The sequence below is a fragment of the Octopus sinensis genome, linkage group LG5, assembly GCF_006345805.1.
Source record: "Octopus sinensis linkage group LG5, ASM634580v1, whole genome shotgun sequence".
In the NCBI taxonomy this organism is placed as follows: Eukaryota; Metazoa; Mollusca; class Cephalopoda; order Octopoda; family Octopodidae; genus Octopus; species Octopus sinensis.
In genome coordinates, this window is record NC_043001.1 from 63,531,353 (window position 1) to 63,553,852 (window position 22,500).

Genomic DNA, 22,500 nt, shown 5'->3' on the forward strand with positions numbered 1-22,500 from the left:
AAGATAGGTAGACGTGTACGCAGTAGTGGATTGAGTTACCTGATGGAGAGTCAACTGGTTACCCTGAGGAGAGTGGGCAAAAATATCTGGAGAAAGGTAGACGTGTACGCAGTAGTGGATTGAGTTACCTGATGGAGAGTCAACTGGTTACCCTGAGGAGAGTGGGCAAAAATATCTGGAGAAAATGAAAAGAAACGCGAAAGAAGTCTAATTGAACAGGCTAGAGTTGCCACTGAAAACGAAGGTGAATGGGAAAATTTTGATTACTGTTATCAAGATCTGTGCTGGTTATTAGATATGGTGCAGCCATTTTGAATTGGACCAAAGAAGAGACAGGGAAGTTCGATGGGTTAACGCGATGGAAAATGGCTGACAATGGTGAAATGCATCGAAAGGCAAATGTTATAAGGCTATATACACTGCAGAAAGGTGGAAGAGGACTTATACACGTGAAAGATTGTGTGGCAAGCGAATGCAGGATTTTAGATTTGTATTTGCCAGTTGTAGAAAACTTTTATGATATGTTGGATAATGCAGTCCTTAATACACTACATCTGTAATAAAAAAAAAATGGAGTGGTCACTGTTGGTACGTCTTTGATCAAAACTCGCATGACAAAAGATAACAACAACAATAAAAACCTCTTTAACTAAATTAATGGATGTTTCTTGTTTTATTCTTTTCTTGAAGGTCTTCATAGTCTAGAAGTAAATATTTCTATGGAGAATGAAACTGTTCTCCAATACAAGTCACCGTCGTTAATGAAAGGTAAGATTAACAACTGGTCTCCTCCTCCTCCTCCTCCTCCTCCTCCTCCTCCTCCTCCTCCTCCTCCTCCTACTACTACTACTACTACTACTACTACTATAGCCACTAAAACTAACTACTTACTATACCATACAGTAGATAGTGTAATTCTAGATACATTATGTCTGAATGAAAAAGAAGAAGAAAAAGAAGGAAAAGAAGGAAAAGAAGGAAAAGAAGGAAAAGAAGAAGAAAAAGAAGAAAAGAAGAAGGTAGAGGTGTGTGTATTGAATGACTTCAGAGCCGCCTTAGAATCAATCATTGTTGGTCCCTGGGCAAATCAATGCACTGGACCCTATAGTATATATTTATTTTATTTACAGTAAGCCACAACATACATAGTTCAAATTTGAGTCCCTAGACCCTAGGTCTCCTTGGACCAATGTGCCGATACCTTAAGACGGCTCTTAATAAGTTGAAATTCACGTCTTTAGAAATTGTATTATTGTTTATAAACTTTTTAATAATTGTCATATTTCGGGATGGTCATTTTTGTTTTTGCTAAATAAACACACGCACTAACTGTTCGTTCTTCACTTGTTTATTATTGTTCTTATTTTATATATGCCCATTGTCTGGAAATCTTTCGTCCCACATCTGTGACCTCTTCAGTGACCCTTTCCATTCATGTGTATCCTCCTGCTCCGCCTAGTCCAGGAGTAGGAGGATACATGTGGATGGAAAAGTCATTGAAGAGGTCACCGATGTGTGACAAAAGATTTACAGAAAACGGACATGTATAAAATAAGAACAATAATAAACGAGTGAAGAACGAATAGATAACGCGTGTGTTTATTTAGCAAAAAAAAAAAATAATAATAATAACAATATCTCTTTCAACACACGGTTTCACATCAGGAATCTTGAAAAACAAATTCATAAACGTAAATTTTTAATAATTGGATAGTGTAAAAAAAAAAGGGAGTAAAGATTCTTCCCGAGTTATATAGACTCTCTGGGCCTGTTTCCCGGGCGTATATATTCCCCACCTGGACGGGACGCCGGTCTGTCGCAGAATACTCATTTTTGTCAGCTGAGTAGATTAGAGCAACGTGAAATGAAGTGTTTTTCTTAAGAAAACAAGGTGCCGCCCGGTCCAGGAATCGAAACCACAATCTTACGATCATGAGTTCAACATCTTAAAAACTAAGCCAAGTGTCTCTTCTCATTGGATAGTGTGGTCCTTCATATTTTATGATTAGAAAAAAGACGGCATGGCTACCGCTGGAACATCTTTGATCATAGGTAAGATAGATGAAGAAGTAAACCGCAACAGCAGCGACAACAATATTTGTTGTTATTTTTAAAATGTCATGGTTTTGCGGGAATGTATCATGGTGTTCATACTATTCTTAGGAACAGCGTTGGCAGTTTAAAGGAAGTAAAGTAAAGGCTCAGTAAGAGACAAAACAACAACTGATGATGATGCTACGAAGAATACAATTTTATAAAACTAATACTCAAAGATTACGTGAGGAACTATTTTTGAAGACGAATACTTTGGAAACAAAGCAGGCAGCCGTGTGGAATTTATGAATTATAGAACTTCTATATCCACCCGGCAGTCTAAAAACTTGGTAGGAGACAGAAGATATGTTTTAGGTTTTGCACCCAAGGTTATCAAAGGTTATTTAAAAATAGTTTTATTCTTGGAATGGCTTTAAAAGTATTTAACTTTAACGAACCGGAAACATCATATATTCAAACTGTTGGTTCCTAAATGTGTAACTTCAAAACTCATTCAAACAACATCTATAAAATTGACTCAACATTTTATTGATATTAATATTAAGTTCTAACACAACACCATAAATGCAGAGGGAGGTACATGTCGATTTATAGTTTCCAGTATTTTACTGGCACTTACTTATCTTATTTTCCCTGGAAAATAAAAAGCAAAATCACCTTCAGCTGGATAGGAAACCAGAATATAAGGGGACATAATCAAACCCCCTTAGTCTGTTACTGAACCCTTTCTGTCAGTCTACTGCCCAGTATCGGCTGAGGCAGGATTTTAAGGTCAGTTATTGAGATAGTGTACATAATGATTGCCCGTAATAACTCCCATTGATAGTACAGTGTATTTTGTGTCTTATAAAAAGAACAATTTGCGATACTACAAAATAAAACGGGATAATTACAGGTGGAATGTTTTTGATCATCGGTCTGTTCAAATAGGTTTGACCTGCGGATAAAAACCAATAGCAACGACATCAAAAACTAATGCCAGGTTATTTTTATATCTTTCCAGAAACCATGGGAAGAAATCTTAACTTTCGACTAAATAATGAATATGTCAGCTTTATTGAAAATACTGAGGGTTTGGAATAAAATGAACAAGTTTCGGGCTAATGTGAAATACAAAGAGTATTTGTTCAAAATAAACATCAACATTTAAAAAGTAAAAGATAAAAAAACAACAAATACATTACTCAAAATGTTTGTTTCATTTAATTATCATTGTTGGTGGGTGATGGTGGGAGAATATAAATTGCATTTTAAAACTAAAAGAAACATTAATTCCTGACGTCTGCCCGATAAATGTGATTCCATGCCTTTGTATCATAGAACAAATTTCAGTTTCATCGTTTTTCGTTCCTTTCTGAAAACCATCATTATGATTGCTCCTTCCTCATCTTTTCTCTCTCCTTCTCTCTCTCCCTTTCCCTTTCATTCTCTCTCTCCTATCTTTTACTCTCTTTTCTTTATTTTGATCACAACAAAATATCGAACATAACTTTTGTACTTGGTCAGAGTTTTGATGTACAAATTTGTTCTCAATAAAATTGGATGATTCATTTTAAGTTGTCATATTTTTGTATCTGTTTATATTTCAGACGACATTGGAAAGACTCAAACACTGTCTGCTACTCGAAAGAAACGAACCTATGATGTCAATCACCAGAAAACAGGTAACAATATTAATTCAATAACGAAATCATTGACATCAATGAATGTGGAATAATTCAGTTGTATTTGAAACAGTTCATGTTCACCAGTTCTTGTTTGATCACATTTGATAGAATCGTGTGTGAATGAGAAGTTCTGCACTTCTTTGATTGCTTTCTCATCAAAGACGTGATTAATTTCGTTTTTTTTGTTGTTGCTATGACTGCCCCTGAATATCCATAATTCTCCTCGAAGGCAACTCAAACAGCAGCATGTAAACACCGATTATCATCTTTGTATGAATTTAGTTTTCCTTTCCAGAGTCAAGAATGTCTTTAATCGCAATATATGACAACCTGGATTGGAAGATTGGTCATGGCCATAACGCTATGAGATGTCTTCTGTTTCTTAAGTCGCAAACTCTCCAGTATCGTTTATCCTGTAAAACTGGGTATTCCATATTTAACTATATACTATGTCGAGGTTTACCCTTTCTTTATTTTTTTCTCCAAAGTCACATTCCTCTGGATTATTCTCACAGCCTATGTCTTTTCATCCAACATTAGTTTCAAATTTTGGCACAAGGCTAGAAATTTCGAGGAGGGGTAAGTCGACTGGTATTTACTTTACCGATCCCGAAATGATGAAAGGCAAAGTCGATCTCGGAGGAGTTTGAACTCAGAACGTGAAGGCGGACGAAATGCCGCAAAGCACCTTGTCTAGCGTACAAACAATTCCGCCAGCACGCCGTTTCTTCTCACCCAATATTAACATAAAATAAACTGAATATATACAACAGACGCAATGGTTTTAGTTGTGTTGTTGACAAGCTAGGGGAGATGACTTCAGGTAAAACGTTGGGGAGTGGGAGTTAAAGAGACTTGATCTGAATGCTTGTAACCGAGTGACCTCTACTAAGGGTACTCAAGAACCAGGTGACATTAAAGCAGATGAAGCAACCAGATATTGTCCTGTCAAAGGCTTCCAAATAATTTTCCCCACAGGGCTATGATATAAGACACTTAGCCAAATGACCAAAAAACGAGATCGAATCAGGAATAATGAGATTACGAAGCGATCTTCTTAAGCACACGTCTACGTCTTCCAGACGCCTTCTGATATTCTTCAAAATTAAGAGTAGTTATTTCTTTTGTTGCGTTATTTCATGGAGGTCGTTCACCATTTGTTGGTAGAACAGTGGCATCGCCTGTCACTAACTCGTTTAAGAGATAGCTCAGCACACGCGTGCAGGCACAGAGTGGGAAAGAGAGGAAGAGAGAAAAAGAGAGATTTGATCTAATACTACTGATGTTTTAGCAACAACACACACACATTCACACACACGCGTATGTATACGCACACATAATGCACTTACTTAAAATATACATATATACATATACACGCAAAACATAAGAATACACACAGCATATACATATACATACGTACGTATACACATATATACAAACACGCTCGCATACACACACATACTCACACACGCACACATACGCACGCACACACGACACATATATTCATATATTACACAACGTTACACACAATCTACTACTATTCAATGTTGTTCAGCATACTAACTCTGTAAAATATCTCTACATGGTGTATAAGTGAGAATGGACACGCGTACACACACTTGCACACACACACACACACACACACACACACACACACACACACACACACACAAGCACGCACACGCTTGCATACACGCACTGGTAGACACCACAAACACCCACATATATGTAAGAATGAATGCAAACCTATTATGTATGTCTAAATATGCGTATGAATGCATATATGCGTACAAATAAATACAGATGTATCATGTACATCTATATATATAAGAACGCACACATCTATATATACAATATATATGTATATATATAATATATATATATATATATTATATATATATATATATATATGAGAGAGAGAGACTGATAGAGGGGAAGAAAGAGAAGAATAGGGTTCTAAAATCAAATTCTCCTCGTAAATATAGAATTGTTGCCAAAAATAAAATTCTCTGCTCATTTCACTCTAAGTTGGGTTAACAACTCTTCAATCTTTGGCGTTTCTTTCCCTGCCCTCAACATATTTCTTGTTGTCGTTGTTGGTAATGGGTTTGATTTTTCATATCACATACGCATACTTACATACACACACGCACGCGCATGCACAAACACACATTCACACACACATGTATCGTATACATTGCAGCTCAAAGCTACGTATATGCTTGTGTGTGTGTGTGTGTGTGTGTGTGTGTGTGTGTGTGTGTGTGTGTGTGTGTGTGTGTGTGTGTGTGTGTGTGTGTGTGTTAGAAGGTTTGGAGATGATGTACAGGTATTATATATTAGAAGAAATAAGGTAATCAGAAGTCTGGAGTTCATTGTAGTGGAGTCTTCAGATTGTGAAGATTCAGAATCTGAAGACTCCACAAGAGTGGACGCAAGCGCTAATATATGATTTATTAAAACATGTGACATATTAATAAATATCTGTAAATATAAAACCATCAAGATTTCTGAGTACCTTATTTCTTGTAATATATATATATATATATATGTTTTCCGTCCTTTCGTTGTATACATTCGAAGCTTTCTTCCAGGGGATCTAATGCGCTTGGCTTAGATTTCCCTTGGCGGGCTGGCCATATCGGAGCAATCTCAAGATTAATCAGCCGAAATTGCTAAGATGATCTGGTTCTTGACTGATGACTGAGGGCTTCGAATGTCCCGTCCTGTGGTTCTTGTGTCGTCTCTGTGGTGTTTCATGTTCTTGTCCATGTCTGTAATTAATGTTACTGTTTACCTATATAATCGGCGGCTACGTATCCACAATTGTCCTTATACGATAAGTATATTTTTTTCTCAAGCTTTGATACGACTCTTAATCTGTCTCTTTTTCTCTCTCTCTCTCTCCTCCCTTATTCCACTCCCTTTCTTTCCCTCTCCATCCGTCCCCCCCCCTTTCTACGTTTCTCTATCTCTCTCACCTCCAGCCCCCTCGATCTGTCTCTTTCTTCTCCTCCCTCGTCCACCTTCTCTCCCTTTTCATCTGTCCCTTTCTCCTGTCTTTTGTTCTCACGTGACAGCTAGCCGCTGTTGAGCGCTCTTTTCGTTTTCAGCAGCCTCAGAAGCAACACGTATTTGTTCGTCTCCCCGTGGCCTTTAGGCACAACTTCACAAGCCAGCCCCATTCTCAAATCGTCCTGTCGAAGACCCTTGTCCTACGTCCTGGTTTTGTTTTGTGTTTATTTTTATTTTTACCGTTATGTTTTTACGTTTTTGTATTCTTATTGGTGTCACGTATTCTGTATTTTTGTTTGTGTACTTCGATCTGTTTTCCGTCCTTTCGTTGTATACATTCGAAGCTTTCTTCCAGGGGATCTAATGCGCTTGGCTTAGATTTCCCTTGGCGGGCTGGCCATATCGGAGCAATCTCAAGATTAATCAGCCGAAATTGCTAAGATGATCTGGTTCTTGACTGATGACTGAGGGCTTCGAATGTCCCGTCCTGTGGTTCTGTGTGTCTCTGTGGTGTTTCATGTTCTTGTCCATGTCTGTAATTAATGTTACTTTTACCTATATAATCGGCGGCTACGTATCCACAATTGTCCTTATACGTATAAGTTATTTTTTTCTAAGCTTTGATACGACTCTTAATCTGTCTCTTTTCTCTCTCTCTCTCTCCTCCCTTATTCCACTCCCTTTCTTTCCCTCTCCATCCGTTCCCCCCCTTTCTACGTTTCTCTATCTCTCTCACCTCCAGCCCCCTCGATCTGTCTCTTTTTCTCCTCCCTCGTCCACCTTCTCTCCCTTTTCATCTGTCCCTTTCTCCTGTCTTTTGTTCTCACGTGACAGCTAGCCGCTGTTGAGCGCTCTTTTCGTTTTCAGCAGCCTCAGAAGCAACACGTATTTTTCGTTCCCCGTGGCCTTTAGGCACAACTTCACAAGCCAGCCCCATTCTCAAATCGTCCTGTCGAAAGACCCTTGTCCTACGTCCTGGTTTTGTTTTGTTGTTTATTTTTTATTTTTACCGTTATTGTTTTTACGTTTTTGTATTCTTATTGGTGTCACGTATTCTGTATTTTTGTTTGTGTACTTCGATCTGTTTTCCGTCCTTTCGTTGTATACATTCGAAGCTTTCTTCCAGGGGATCTAATGCGCTTGGCTTAGATTTCCCTTGGCGGGCTGGCCATATCGGAGCAATCTCAAGATTAATCAGCCGAAATTGCTAAGATGATCTGGTTCTTGACTGATGACTGAGGGCTTCGAATGTCCCGTCCTGTGGTTCTTGTGTCGTCTCTGTGGTGTTTCATGTTCTTGTCCATGTCTGTAATTAATGTTACTGTTTACCTATATATATATATATATATATATATATATACACACACACACACATAGTTTTTATATATTATAAATATGTATGTGTGTGTGTGTACATACAAATATGTATATATATGGATATAGGTAGTCAAGGAGGTAGCTTTGCAATCATGAAGGTCACAGTTTCAATCCCACTGCGTAGCATCTTGGACAAGCGTTATCACAGTCACTGATCACCCATACTTACAAAATGAAATAGAGTGGAAATTGTATAGAAGCTCACTGAATGGCCTGAACATTAATTCAAAGGTGTAGCTTTGAAATTATGTTTAGGATATACATGCCTGTAGAATACGCAACTACTCACACACCAACTCAAAAAGCAGATATTTCTATTCATCACACAACTGGACATTAACGCGAAATTCTCCAAATATATATAGTAAGAAAGTGAGATGACAAAAGAATAAACGATTATCATATGAATTACATTAGCTTAAGATGCAGTGGACTCATAGTTGAGTGCCTCAATAGCACCTTATAGCCTAATTGGAGCCTTGAAAATTAATTAAAATTTATTTCTTCAAATAAATTGCATTTCATTTTCGAGGCTCTAAAGCTATAGTGTGCTACTGAGGCACTTAACTATGAGTCCACTACATCTTATAGTAGAAACAGCTGTAAGCTAGTGAAATTTATTTGATAATCGTTTATTTCTTTGTCATTTCACTTTCTTACTACCGCTTTGTACTCGACTAGCGCTTCGTTCTGAAGCATATATGTATTGAGTTCTTCACCAAATTATTAGTCTCGCAATACTTAAGCGATATATATATATATATATTATATATATATATATATATATATATGTGTGTGTGTGTGTGTTGTGTGTGTGTGTGTGTGTTGTGTGTGTGTGTGTGTGTGTGTGTGTGTGTGTGTGTGCACCCGCGCATTGAGTCAAAAGTGTTGCGATATTTTGGTAACTTACTTGCTTTATTCGTCAAGTTACAACAAAAGCAGCCTAGCATTCAGAAGCTAACTTTCTGCCAGTTCTTTGATCTTACCTTGTTGTCACTTATTTTTCTATATATTGCGAGCTGGAGAGGATTACTGCTTTCTCTAGCGTACGAGTATCCACCACTGAGGATGAGCAGAAATGGCTCGAAACCGTACGGTCTGGTGATCCCGTCACCGCCGTTAGAATATGGTAGGGGTTCACTCCCCTGCTTGCAATATATATTAGTTATAGATTGCATCGAAAACCTTCTGGAAGAGGCTCCTCTCAGAGTTTGAAATGGTAGTAATGTCAGTACCTACGGAACAGTTATATTGAAGTGGTGATAAATATTACTTCTCAGTATAGTTACTACTTTCATCCCTCATACATATTTTTAAACTAACTACTTGGCTTGTTACAAGATCAGTGATTGGTTGTCACTTATTTTTCTATATATTGTAAGCTGGAGTGGATTACTGCTATTTCTAGCGGACGAGTGTCCACCACTGTGAATAAGCACTAAGAGCTCAAAACCGTACGGTCTGGTGTTCCCGTCGCTGCCACTAGAAGATGGTAGGGGTTCGCTCCCATGCTTGTAATACATATTGCATCGATAACCAGCTGGAAGAGGCTCCCCCTAGGGTTACAAACAGTAGTAACGTCGGTTCTTACGGAACAGCTATATTGAAGTGGCGATAAGTATTGCTTATAGATATATGTATATCTATATATGTATATACATATGCATACAGAAACTCACGCGCATATATGAAATGTCATATGGTAAAATAAATCAAGTTACTTGCATTGAGACACATTTTATATATCCTTCGCCTGGACATGAACCCAAGTTTCTAGTGGAAATTTATCAATAAAATTTTATGTACTATCGTCGTCAGCAGGTGATAGAGTGACCAGTATGTTATGCTGTTTAAGATTGCAGGACTAAATTTAGTTTTTCAGTGTCTATATTTAACACGTAGTGTGGTGATATTCCGTGTTTTCTCGAATTTTCGACTATCTCGAAAAATTCCGCTGGTTTAAAAATAATTTGTTTGACTAGCTATTTATCTTTACGAAACAAATTAGTGAAATAGGTTGTTTTTAACTCTCGTTTAACACTCGAGCAATCTCTTCAGCAGCATGCGTGCATACATATATATCTTTCTGAGGGACTTTTTCCCCTCTCATGAAAACTTTTTAATTGTAGCCATCTTCGAATCGCAAAAAGTTGAGCAGATAACTTTGATTTAACAAATTGAAGATATTTCAGTCATCAATAATTGCAATGACTAAAGGAATGCGATGCACGCTTCATGGTTAAACGAGCATGAGAAGATATCGGCCCCGCTAGTTTGTTGTTGTGCTGTGAATACAAGAAGATTTAGGAAAATAGAATTTGAAGTATTGCATATTGCTACGGTCAAACAAATTAGAAATTGAAGAATAGCATAAAATATGTTTGTACCATGATTAAATTATGCCACAGAAGAATGAGTGAATGTCTCTTCCCCACTCATACCTAATTCCCCTGTCTACATTTGCTATATTTCAGCTAGTGACGCTAATGGTATTTGTATCAGCCATTTGTCACTTTTCAAATCGAAGTCAATGTCCAAACCAGAACCGATTCACAAAGTCATTGTGGCCGATGAAGGAACACCAGTTTCACTGGCTTGTCACTTTTGGTTAGTAAATCTCTTTCTCTCCCATCACACACGCATATATTTATGTATATATACATATATTTTATGATTTTGCTGAGGCACAGCGATACCTATAACCAGTTGTTAGAACTTAGCATACTTTAGAATGAAGCGTTAGGAATGTACAGCACCTAATACAGCTTATTGAATGATAAGGAAACCGAAATTACTAACCAAATTCATTAGCTTACATCTGTTTCTGCTATAAACCGTAGTGGGCTCAGAGCTGATACTTGTGCAACATCTTACAGTTTCTTCGGAGCCTTTATCCATCTATCTATCTATCTATCTATCTATCTATCTATCTATCTATCTATCTATCTATCTATCTATCTATCTATCTATCTATCTATCTATCTATCTATCTATCTATCTATCTATCTATCTATCAATCTATCTGTCTATCTGTCTGTCTGTCTGTCTATCATACACACACACTCACACAAATTCCTGTCTTTCTCTCACCCTACCTCTTCCATCATTCTTTTTTGTACTCCTCTCCCAGTCTACCATCCCACAATCTCCTATTTTTCCGCAGTTCAATAAGACCTTAGAGTGTCCTCTGCAGGTGTACAACGCATCATATCTCCAACAAACGCTGCATTCAATGTCAACTAATTAATTCTTCTATTACCATATCATTCCCTTTTCCCCTATTTGCAGTCCTGCCCCACTCAGTGCTAACAATACAATATCATTAAAGATGTTCAATACATAAAGTTTTGAGTTTACAATATTAAATATTACGGTGAAGCTAGTCCAATATATTTTAGTTGAAAAGGAGAATATTGACGAAATATTGAGTTGGTTATTAGAGTAAAGAAAGACATCTGATGCACACAAGAGTTGATAGAATGTGAGGCGTGAAAAGCTAAGAGTATATACGTTGCGATAGTGCCGTCTGGTTGGAAAATTGAAATTTCGAAGAGACATATGAGCAAGTCATAGAATAACACATATTTTTGTCTACAAAAGCACCAAGATTAAGTTTTTATATTTTTTATAAATTTCCATGATCAATAAATATAAAAACTTTACTAATATCATTTCTGTTTAATACTAACTCCTTTCAATCTTTAACCTACTCAAACATTAACTCCACTCGAACTACTCAAACGGGAAACGCCCCGATCGCATTTCAACAGAAAACGTTATTGCACACCACCTATGTAACTGAATATTTGATTATTATTTGGGAGTCTAACTTTACACTCTTGCAACAATTACTTTTGGGTAAAATATTGAAACAGAATATAGGGATATATTCAGTCGTTATGGTGTCGTCTATTTGGGACACCGGCTCGACACTGACTTATTTGACATCAGACATTTTAATGTTTCTCTGGGTTTTCTCTCTCTCTCTCTCTCTCTCTCTCTCTCTCTCTTCCTCTCATCCCCTCTCTTTCTCTCTCTGGTTATGCGTGTTACATCTAGTAATGTTTGTATGTATAATGTCTCTCCCCCTCTCTCACTCTACCTGTATGTGTATATTTCTGCATGCGCGTGTGTGTGTTGTGTGTATGTTTGAGAGTGTGTGTGTGTGTGTGTGTGTGTGTATGTGTGTGTGTATGTGTGTGTGTGTGTATGTGTATGTGTGTGTGTGTGTGTGTGTGTGGTGTGTGTGTGTTTGTATGTGTGCGCATGAGAGAGTACTGTGTGTGTATTTCCCTCGAGTACCAAAAAAAGAAATACTGTCACCAAAAATCAGTTGAATGTCCAGTCAGCCGTACCAAATCGTTAGCATCCAAATAGTCGTATTCAGTCATTTCGTCCTGAAATATAGTTTTAAAGTTTACGAGAGTTCGAGTTCGAACAAATAAGTTATCACAACGATTAATTTTAAGTAGAGTTGCTGTTGTTTATTCCAACTCAGCTCTGATGAAGCAGACCAATGACCAAAGACATGCCATTCGTAGATTGGCATGTCTTATATTTTTTAAAACGGTGGGAGGAAAATTTAAGAGACGTGCTTGTCTTCTCTCTGTTTCTTCGATCACTACAACAGTGGCCTCTCCTTCTAAGTCCTTCTTAGTGTGTCTCTACTACTCGAGATCTCTCGACCCACTTATCTCTCCAACTTTTGTTTCCCTTGTTCGCCCCCGCTTCCTCCCACTAACCACTTTGTCCAATCCTTCACTCTGGAATTTTCTTACTCATGTCATTCCTGAAGATGTAAAACTACAATAGTTTAATCAGAACATTATTGGCATCAAACTCACCAGTTTTGGTGTGTGTACGTGTGGGGGGGACTGACTGGGGTCATGGGCTCTGACTATTTCTCGAGATTCATAGAATCAAAAATCAGTTGTCTCCCTTTAAGTCATCACTGACTGAGTCAGTGTTCCATCCCAGATGTTTTGGTTTGTCCTTTATAATATTTGAATCTAGAACAATGTCTTTGGTTCTTCCTTTACTTATTCATGCTAAACTAACGTTTCAATTAATGGGGATCTCTTTGTTTTCTACCAGTAATGATTCCAACACTGTAGTGTACAGTAGCATCTTGTGGTACCAAATTGCCAGAGCGGTTCCTGAAAAAAGCGGTCTCCCAGTTTCAGAGGTGACCACTGATATGAAGGACGACGAGAAGGAAAACCGTATCATCGTCACTCCGACTCACACCTTAATTTTCAAAAGTATAAAAGAAGGTAACAACTTATTAGTGACGTTTTAATCTGTAATCTTTACTGTCACAGCATTTCTTCTTCTTCTTCTTCTTCTTCTTCTTCTTCTTCTTCTTCTTCTTCTTCTTCTTCTTCTTCTTCTTCTTCTTCTTCTTCTTCTTCTCTTCTTCTTCTTCTTCTTCTTCTTCTTCTTCTTCTTCTTCTTCTTCTTCTTCTTCTTCTTCTTCTTCTTCTTCTTCTTCTTCTTCTTCTTCATAATGTCGTCACGAGGATACCCTCACAGGAGTGGGTGTTATGTTTCGTCAATTGAAATAACGTCCTCAGTATATGACTGGTTCTTGATCCGCTAGGATTAGGAACAAAATCTCCCTATAATTGCACACTGTTGTGTTTTCAGGGATTACATTCAATAATGTTGTACTATACATACACTATATCTGAAAATAGATGGAATAGTCATGGTTGGAACATGTCTGATCATGGATTCTATTGGATCAAAGTTGACCTGGGGTTAAACAAAACACAAGTGTGCTCATGGTTTAAACTCCGTTGATAACAATTTGCATATGTTTAATCGACTTGGTAAAATAAAAATAAACTTCAACGATGTTATTGAAATTACGATCTACTACACCCTGTCAAATACCCCGAGTCGCGAATAACCATTGTAATGACCCGACAAACTTTACATTTGTGTATTAAGGCAACCATTGGTCTCATGTAAGTAGAATGTCTTAATATCTTAAAAGTTTTTCAAGCCTATCGCATAGAGGAATAGTGTTTGTCTCCATTTTGGATAAAAAATGGAGATGAACTTAAACTCCGAATTCTTCAGGACGTCAAAAGTGGCTCTAAGAGAAATTCAAGACAAGCTAATATGGTTCGATGAAGGAAGCCGAACTAATGGTAAAATCTCTGTGTCATTGTTTAATGGCTGCATACCCAATAAGCGCTGCGCAAATCATCTGCAAATTACGAACTTTACGGTTATTACGTAACTTAGAGATTCTTGAAACAGCAGTCGAATTAAGAAATTATTATTCACTTAGTATTCTGTATTTTTCATGCTCTATGTAAATATATTTGTGTGTGTAGGCGTAGCTGTGTGGTAAGTAGCTTGCTTACGAACTACATAGTTCCGAGTTCAGTCCCCCTGCGCGGCACCTCGGGCAAGTGTCTTCTGCTATAGCCTCGGGCCGACCAAAGCCTTGTGAGTGGATCTGGTAGACGGAAACTGAAAGAAGCCCGTCGTATATATATATATATATATATATATATATATATATATATATATATATATAATATATATATATATATATATATACATATGTATGTGCGTATATGTTTGTGTGTCCCCCCAACATTGCTTGACAACCGATGCTAGTGTGTTTACGTCCCCGTAACTTAGCAGTTCGGCAAAAGAGACCGATAGAATAAGTACTAGGCTTACAAAGAACAAGTCCTGGGGTCGATGTGCTCGACTAAAAGCGGCGCTCCAGCATGGCCACAGTCAAATGACAGAAACAATTAAAAGAGTAAAAGAGTGTATATGTTTATCTTTCTGAATATCTGTACGTGAGTCTATGTGTATCTCTCCCGCCGCTCTCCCTCTTTCTCTCTCCCTCTATCTATCTATAAAATTGTATATATTACGTATAACATATAATATATATATATATATGAATATATATATATGTATGTATGTATGTATGTATATATGTATGTAATATGTATGTATGTATGTATGTATGTATGTATGTACATATATACATATGTACATATATATTAGAAGAAAACACAGAGTGCTCCATTTCTCGTCCGGCTGCAATCACTAGCTGAGCGCCGTGCTTCGACAAGATTTCGGCCTATTAAGCTTAGTATCTCTCCACACGGTAGACCCGCAACAGCTGGACGTATTGCGTTGCAACCGGACTCATGACAGTTCTGTGGCCTTATCTGCATTTATAAACCTCCTGGTAATCCAAACACTACCCTCAACTGCTTTCTCCCCACATTTCTTGATGGTCTTCCTCACAGCAGATACATCAGCCACCTTCAGAAACCTGAATGAAGCTGCTGGGAAACCCCAGCAGCCGACCTCGAATGCAACTAGCTAATAGATGTAACCTTTCTCCCGAATCTCAGCTACCAGCTCTTCATAGCCCAACAGCTTCCGCTCATGGGCCTCAGCAATGCTCTCCTCCCATGGAACAGTAAGATCCCCAAGGATCACACGTCTGAACCTCAACTACCAAAACCAGGTCGGGCCGGAGTGCTGACACAACGATGCTTTCAGGCTTGTCCACGAACACCTCCCATTTTCTGTCTTCGGCCTAACGAGGTTTCTGTCTCTTTGGCCTCACACCTTGCTTCACAAATGCTGTCTTGCGCAAGCTCAGCTCAGGCACTGGACCCTCTCTTGCAGCCGAAGCAACAACGTTTAGCACTAAATTATGTCTAAATGTATACCATCCATACTGGTGTGTTTTGGGGCAAGCTGACAGCATGTGTTTGAGGCTGCCATACTTTCCACACAAGTGGCACTGTGGACTCTCTTGGATACCCCACTTTTTGAGATTTGCTGGAGACGGATGCACATCATATGCAGTCTTGATCAGAGCTTTCAAATGCCCTGCACTTAACTACCATCAATCAGACCAACTCAATTCCAGCTTTTCGACATCATCCCAATTCAGCCACCGACTCTGCTGTGCTTGTTGCACTGCGTGACACAGCCACCTCTCATCTTCCAGCTGCCTTACTTGTTGTTTACGTATCTTCCGCTGTTCTTGTACACTTAACTTAGACCAGAACCGCTCTCTCTTGACAAGTCCCACACCAGCCCTGCCGTCTATAATCCCTCCACGCACTTCATCATGCCGGGCCATCACATGAAGCTGCTGTACCACCTCAGTGACCTTCCATTTCCTACCAGTGTTCAAATCTGGTGGATTGTCCTGTATCACAGTGTCCCTTGACTCAGACAGCATTGATTGCAGACCCACCTTGAAGACCTTGTATTCCTCCATTATTGATGTCAGGGGCAAATGGAGCATACCATAGTTGCCATAAAGGGCGACAGATGAAAGGCACTTCGAAAGGCCAAGCCACTTCCTTACCATCTTATTGACCTTACGTTCAATTGTTTCAATCCTTGTTAGAGAAATATCATACACAGTTATGGGCCACAGCAGTTTTGGGAGCAACCTAAAATGCATGCACCACACCTTGAACTTTCCTGGCAAACTTGCTTGATCAATGCTTTTTAGCCCTGTCTCTGCCTGCTTATGCAGTTCAACACCACGATGTCTGTCTGTAAAGAGAAAACTACCATCTTCCCAGACTTTTGATACTTTGCTCACAAGCAGTTGGTATTTGCTCTCCACCGATGCGGAAAACCAAATTTACGAGCGATCCACCCTTCAACGAAAGGTTTAAATCCCCCCCCGACTCCATCTGACCAGTTCAGACAATCTATTCAAAACGTCTCTGTCATCGTTGATATTATCCTGGATGCCCTCAATTTTACTTCTCCTTGGTCGAACCTGTGCTCAGGTTTTAAGCTCCCCGGTATGACCTCCATTATCATCACAAAGAGGATTGGGGAGATGGCGCAACCCATTGCAATCCCCTTTTGTAGACCAATGTATTCAGTGGTGTACTTTGCAGTAGAGAACCGAAACACGAACTGGTCAAAGTATGTAGATAGGACGCTTCGAAGTTTCTGGGGCACATAGAATAACTCCATGGCTTCCTGTATCATGTTATGAGACACAGAACCATTTGCATTTGCTAGGTCCAGCCATACAACACGCAGCTCCTTACGCAATGCTTTCTTCTCTTTGATATTAGCCCAAATCCTTGAGACATGCTCAAGGCATCCTGGGAACCCTGGTACACCTGCTTTCTGTATACTAGTGTCCACAAAGCCATTAGCAAGCAAGTAGTGAGCCGCTTTGCAAAGACAGTGAAGAAGACTTTTCCCTCAACATTCAGCAAAGAGATAGGACGAAACCGACCGAGTGTCAGAGTCTTTTACATCCCCAGTGGACCAGAAGACTCATCCTAGCCCAGCGATGGACCGGAAGATTACTTATTGGCTTGGGTTTGCCAGACTTGAGGCAGGCGCTATCTCCAAAAGGCTACAAAGAGCCATCCCACCGTCCCTGCACAGGCAGGCCAGTTCATAACTGCCATTTGTACATATATATATACACACACACACACATATATATATATAATGTGTGTATACATACACACATACATACATGTGTGTGTATGTACATATATATATATATGTATGTACATTTATATATATATATATATATACATGTACACACACGCCTGTATGTTTACGCACACATACATTGGCTTAATTTTTAGGATTGTTCTCGTTTCCCAATCGTTCTTGATGGTCTGATTTGTGATGCACAGACATCTGAAGCAGATCTGTCCACGACACCCTCCACTTCATGTGATATGTCATTGAAAGTGTTGATAAAGAACTTTACGAGGCGGGGTCCCTGATCAATTCGACCAATACTTGGTGGCTGTTCACACAGTGACGGGTTCAACCCCGTATTCCTCTGTTGGATTGCTGCAATGTACAGCTACATCTACTCAGGAGTTCGGATGGATGCTTACCTATCAGAACTATTTAGCATCATGAGTTCGGTTCGTGAAGGTTGGCCGCTCTCATCCCTTCTGTACCTACTGAGCTCACAACGTCTGGAGAACAGGAGACGTTGAGGAATATCTCGCGAATTAGAACATGGAAGAACCCATGTTGGCATACGCACAGGACGTCACCTTCACAGTGTCGGACACTAGGCACGTAGACATGATGGGCGGTGATAGAAGCAAAGATTAATCAAAAAAATTCAGTGGGCCTGCAGCTCGGCACTTGGAGAGGCAAGTCCATGCCGTCCAGTAACGTCGTTGGACGTTGAACGAAAGGACTGGTGTTATTTTTACTGTATTGAAATTGCTTTACGTAGGATGTGTGTGGTGCCTAGCAGTGCTATTTTCTGTTATATACATTCGTAAGTCCTGATATTTTAGTTGTGTATTTCTCTGTATATTTTAAATCATGCCTAATGCACTTATAGAGATTATTTCTGTCTACAGGGCCCCACATTCCGGTTATCTCTTTTTCTAGATCTTTGTATTTCGAGAGTTTTCCCTTTTTTTTTTTGAGATACATTGTCATCTGTTGGTACTAATATGTCGATTTGAAGGCATCAATTTTCTTCGTAATCCCTGACAACAATATCCGGCCTATTAACCCTGATCTCTCTATCTGTGTGTATTGGCATATCCCAGATTATGGTTGCTTTGTCATTTTCTGAGACATTTTCTGGGATATGCCTCTACTGTTTTTTCCTTTTGTCATTCCGTAGTGCGACACAGCTTGTAGTGTATATAAACCCCAACTTTGCCATGTCTGTGGTTGTATTTCTTCTTGGCAACCAGACACTGGGCAACCTGAGACAATATGTTTTATTAGTTGTTTCCCCATCACTATATATTCTGCAGTTACATATTGTATTTCGCTTCATTATGTGTTTTTGGTGGTTTCTGGTGGGGAGGCTTTGACCTTGTGCCAAAACCCTTCAATCTTTATTTTGAGACGCAAACTTCTCAACCAATGCTGGAATTTTATTTTGTCTAATTCTTTTCTGTTTAGATTATCTCAGTATTTTTCCTGTAGGGGCTTTTCTTGCCATCGTTTTATCATGGTATTTTACAGTTCCAATCTTAGCTTAGTTTTTAGTTGCATTCGCCGAGGTCGACTTTGCCTTTCATCCTTTAGGGATCGATAAAATAAGTACCATTTAAGTATTGGGTCGATGTAATCGACTTGACCCTCCCCAAAATTGCTGGCCCTGTGCCAAAATTTGAATGTATTATTATTATTATGATTGTTGTTGTTGATGTTGTTGTTATTATCATTATTATTATTGGTTTTATTATTATTATCAATAATATTAAAACGTTTAATTTTTTTGTTGTTTTTGTATGTATCTCTGGTGTGTGCCAGAGGAAGAGGTAAAAAGGTTGAAGGTACAAAGAGAGAGAAAGAGAGGAGGGAAAAAACGGAGTGAGAGAGAAAGAGAAAAGGGAGAGAGAGAGAGAGAGAGAGGGAGTGGTGACTGATAGGAAGAGAGGGAAAATGTTAATCAGTATTTTCAGAATAGACTGATACATACATCGAAAGAAAAGTAGATACATAGATCGAAAGAAAAGTAGATACATAAATCGAAAAACAAGTAGACACATAGATCGAGAAAAAAGAAGATACATAGGCACATTGGTAAATCAAAGACAAATAACTACAGAAAATATTGGATGTCACTTTCACTTTTCATTACCACACCAGGATAAAATTAACGTGCAAGTGGCTGAGTACTCCACAGACATGCATTAACGTAGTTCTCAGAGAGATTCAATCTCACACAAAATCTGACAAGGCTGGACTCTTTGAATTACAGCTACAACTCGTTTTGGACAGCTGAGTGGACTGGAGCAAGATAAAGCTTCATTTGGTTGGAAGAAAACGAAAAAGATCCAATAAAGGGGCAGGAAAATCTCTTTCGTCGTTAGGGTCTCTATGGGTGTTAATACAGTCCTAACAGCGGCCTATCTATTTATCTATCAATCTGTCTGTCTGTCTGTCTGACTAACTGTTTGTCTGCCTGTATATTTATCTATCTATTTGTCCATCTATCTATCTGTCCATCTGTCTGTCTGTCTGGCAGTTATTCTGTCCATCTGCCTCTCTCTTTCACACACACTCTCTCCCTCTGTTTCTCTCTCTCTCTCTCTCTCTCACCAAATATCTGTGGATGCTACTGTTACTTTTCCATACTTGAATGACGAGGTAGAAATAAAAATAAAAATAAAAGGTGTTAAGCAGAGGAGGTATACTTGAAGTGAGCGGTAAAGCGAGAAAGCGAGAGAGGAAGGACAGAAAGGGAATGAGACAGAAAGTGAGTGAGTGGTAACTGAAACGAAGGTGATGTTTGTTTTGTGTTTTTAAATGTTTATTAATATTTTCAGAGTAAACAGATACATTTCCACTGCAAATATTGGATGTTACTTTTATTCTCCTACAATTACCGTATTCTGGGTCATCAACCAGTATTGGATATTACTATAAGTGTTACAATATAGAAACATTTCACATAGCACCAGCACACAGTTTACAGATGATTACATTTTAAATACTTTCCGTGAAGTTTTCACGGGTTCAGCTAGTTATCATTATTGTTAATATTATTATTAATGCTATTATCATTATTATAATTTTCATATACACACAACAGATTAGACTGTTGGAAAAGAAAAAATCCAAACATCCAGCTACAACAAGTAGCCTTAGACGCCAAGAACCCCCCTAAATATCTTAGCTGTCCCTAATAACATTGTTTTCTCGAGCTATATATCTATTTCCTCTATCCATCTGTTCAGATCTTTAGGGATAGTTCCCAATGCACCTATAACTACTAGGATACATTTTACCCGCACTTTCCATAAGCTCTGTAATTCAATAGCTAGGTCTTGGTATTTTGCTTTTTTCTAAACCTCTCATCATTTGAGACTGTAAAGTCAATTATCTGGCACTTTCCATTCTCTTTACCTACTACTACTACTACTTTCTAGCTTTGCTAATTCAGTTTTTGTCCAATCTACAAAAGCTGCAGTAATGATACTGCCCATGTATTTACAGCCTTCACTAGATTCAGACCATTCAGCTTTGACTTCAATAGCATCCTTCTGATGTACTCCTTCTCAATTTTTGTTTTCATTTCTTTAGTTAGTACTCTGTTAGATTCTAATACTCCTAGATACTTCTAATCCTCTCCGCCTTTCAATGATTTTAATGTTTGGCCATCTGGTAATTGGATGCCTTTGCTATTGATTACCTTCCCATGAGTAATATTGCACACTTATCTATGCCAAATTCCATGCCTATATCTTTGCTGAAGCTTCTTATAGTCTGTATTAAGGAATCTATCTCTTTTTCATTCTTGCTATTTGTAGTACAAATGGTCAATTTCTTTACAAGTTTGTTTATTCTGGTAGCATAAAAATCTGGAGTTCTGGAGCTGATGAACTCATTAAACGTACTTTCAGCATCGGTTTGATTTTCGAACTCCTCTCGCAGGAAACCATCAAAGTGCTTGAAAAAATGGTAGTTGGTAGGAGAAAGGTCTGAGAAGAATTTGGGAGGGAAGAATCGTGGTCAAGTTCCCTCAACTTCTGGAGCGTCATTAGTGAAACGTGTGGTCGAGAATTGTCATGAAGAATGATTGGCCCTCTTCTGTTGACTAGTCTGGGACGGAGGAGTAGCAGTTTTTCGTTCAATTTGGTAATTCCTGTCAATATGTTTCTGTAGTAATGGTTTTAATGGGTTTTAAGAAGTTATAGCGTATGAATCCAGCAGTACACCACTAAACAGTCACCATAACCTTCTTTTTGAAGGGCTCGGGTTTAGAGGAGGTTTTTGGTGCTTCAATTTGGTCCAACCACTGCGAAGAACGTTTTTTCATTATTGTAACTTTTATTGCAAGGTACAATACGGTCGAGAAATGGATCGGTCTGGTTACGGAGAAGAAGCAACGAGCAAATTTCATATATGCGTATTTTCTGATTTTTATTCAAATTGTGTGGTACCCATTTGTCGAGCTTTTTTGATTTTCCGATCGCATGCAAATGTTGCAGGCAGTTTTCTGGCTAACTTGAAGTTCTTTTGATAGTCTTCGAGTGATTTTACATTAATCTTTCTGAGTGACGGTCTTTAATTGACCATCATCGATGACAGATAGGCGTCCACTACGCTCACGATCTTCAAGGCTCAGGTCTCCACTGCGAAATCGTTTAAGCCATTTTCGAGCTGACCACTCACTGGTCATTTCCTCACTAATCGTTTCGTTGATATCGCCTTGCAGTTTCAACTGCTTTACGTCCCTTTTTTTAAGTTGAATAGCAAAATTGCTCGAATATCACGCTTTAACGGTTCCATTCCAGATGATTGTAACATTCCAGATGATTGTGTGCAGTGCCTAGTAGTGCAATTTTCTGTATGTTATATGTGTTTGTAAGTCCTGGTGTTTTTGTTATGTATTTGTCTGAAT

The 22,500-nt window shown here is 38.6% G+C and overlaps 1 protein-coding gene across 4 annotated transcripts in view; it reads left to right on the plus strand.

Moving 5' to 3' along the window:
* Positions 1 to 22,500, plus strand: part of LOC118763326 (Ig-like V-type domain-containing protein FAM187A) — a 204,447-nt gene that overhangs the window by 48,419 nt on the left and 133,528 nt on the right. For all 4 annotated transcript variants that reach the window (XM_036502707.1, XM_036502706.1, XM_036502708.1 and 1 more), the window contains exons 2-5: positions 691 to 768; positions 3,645 to 3,719; positions 10,589 to 10,721; positions 13,209 to 13,387. In XM_036502707.1, the coding sequence (XP_036358600.1) occupies positions 691 to 768; positions 3,645 to 3,719; positions 10,589 to 10,721; positions 13,209 to 13,387 (465 nt within the window). The remainder of the gene's footprint in view (positions 1 to 690; positions 769 to 3,644; positions 3,720 to 10,588; positions 10,722 to 13,208; positions 13,388 to 22,500) is intronic.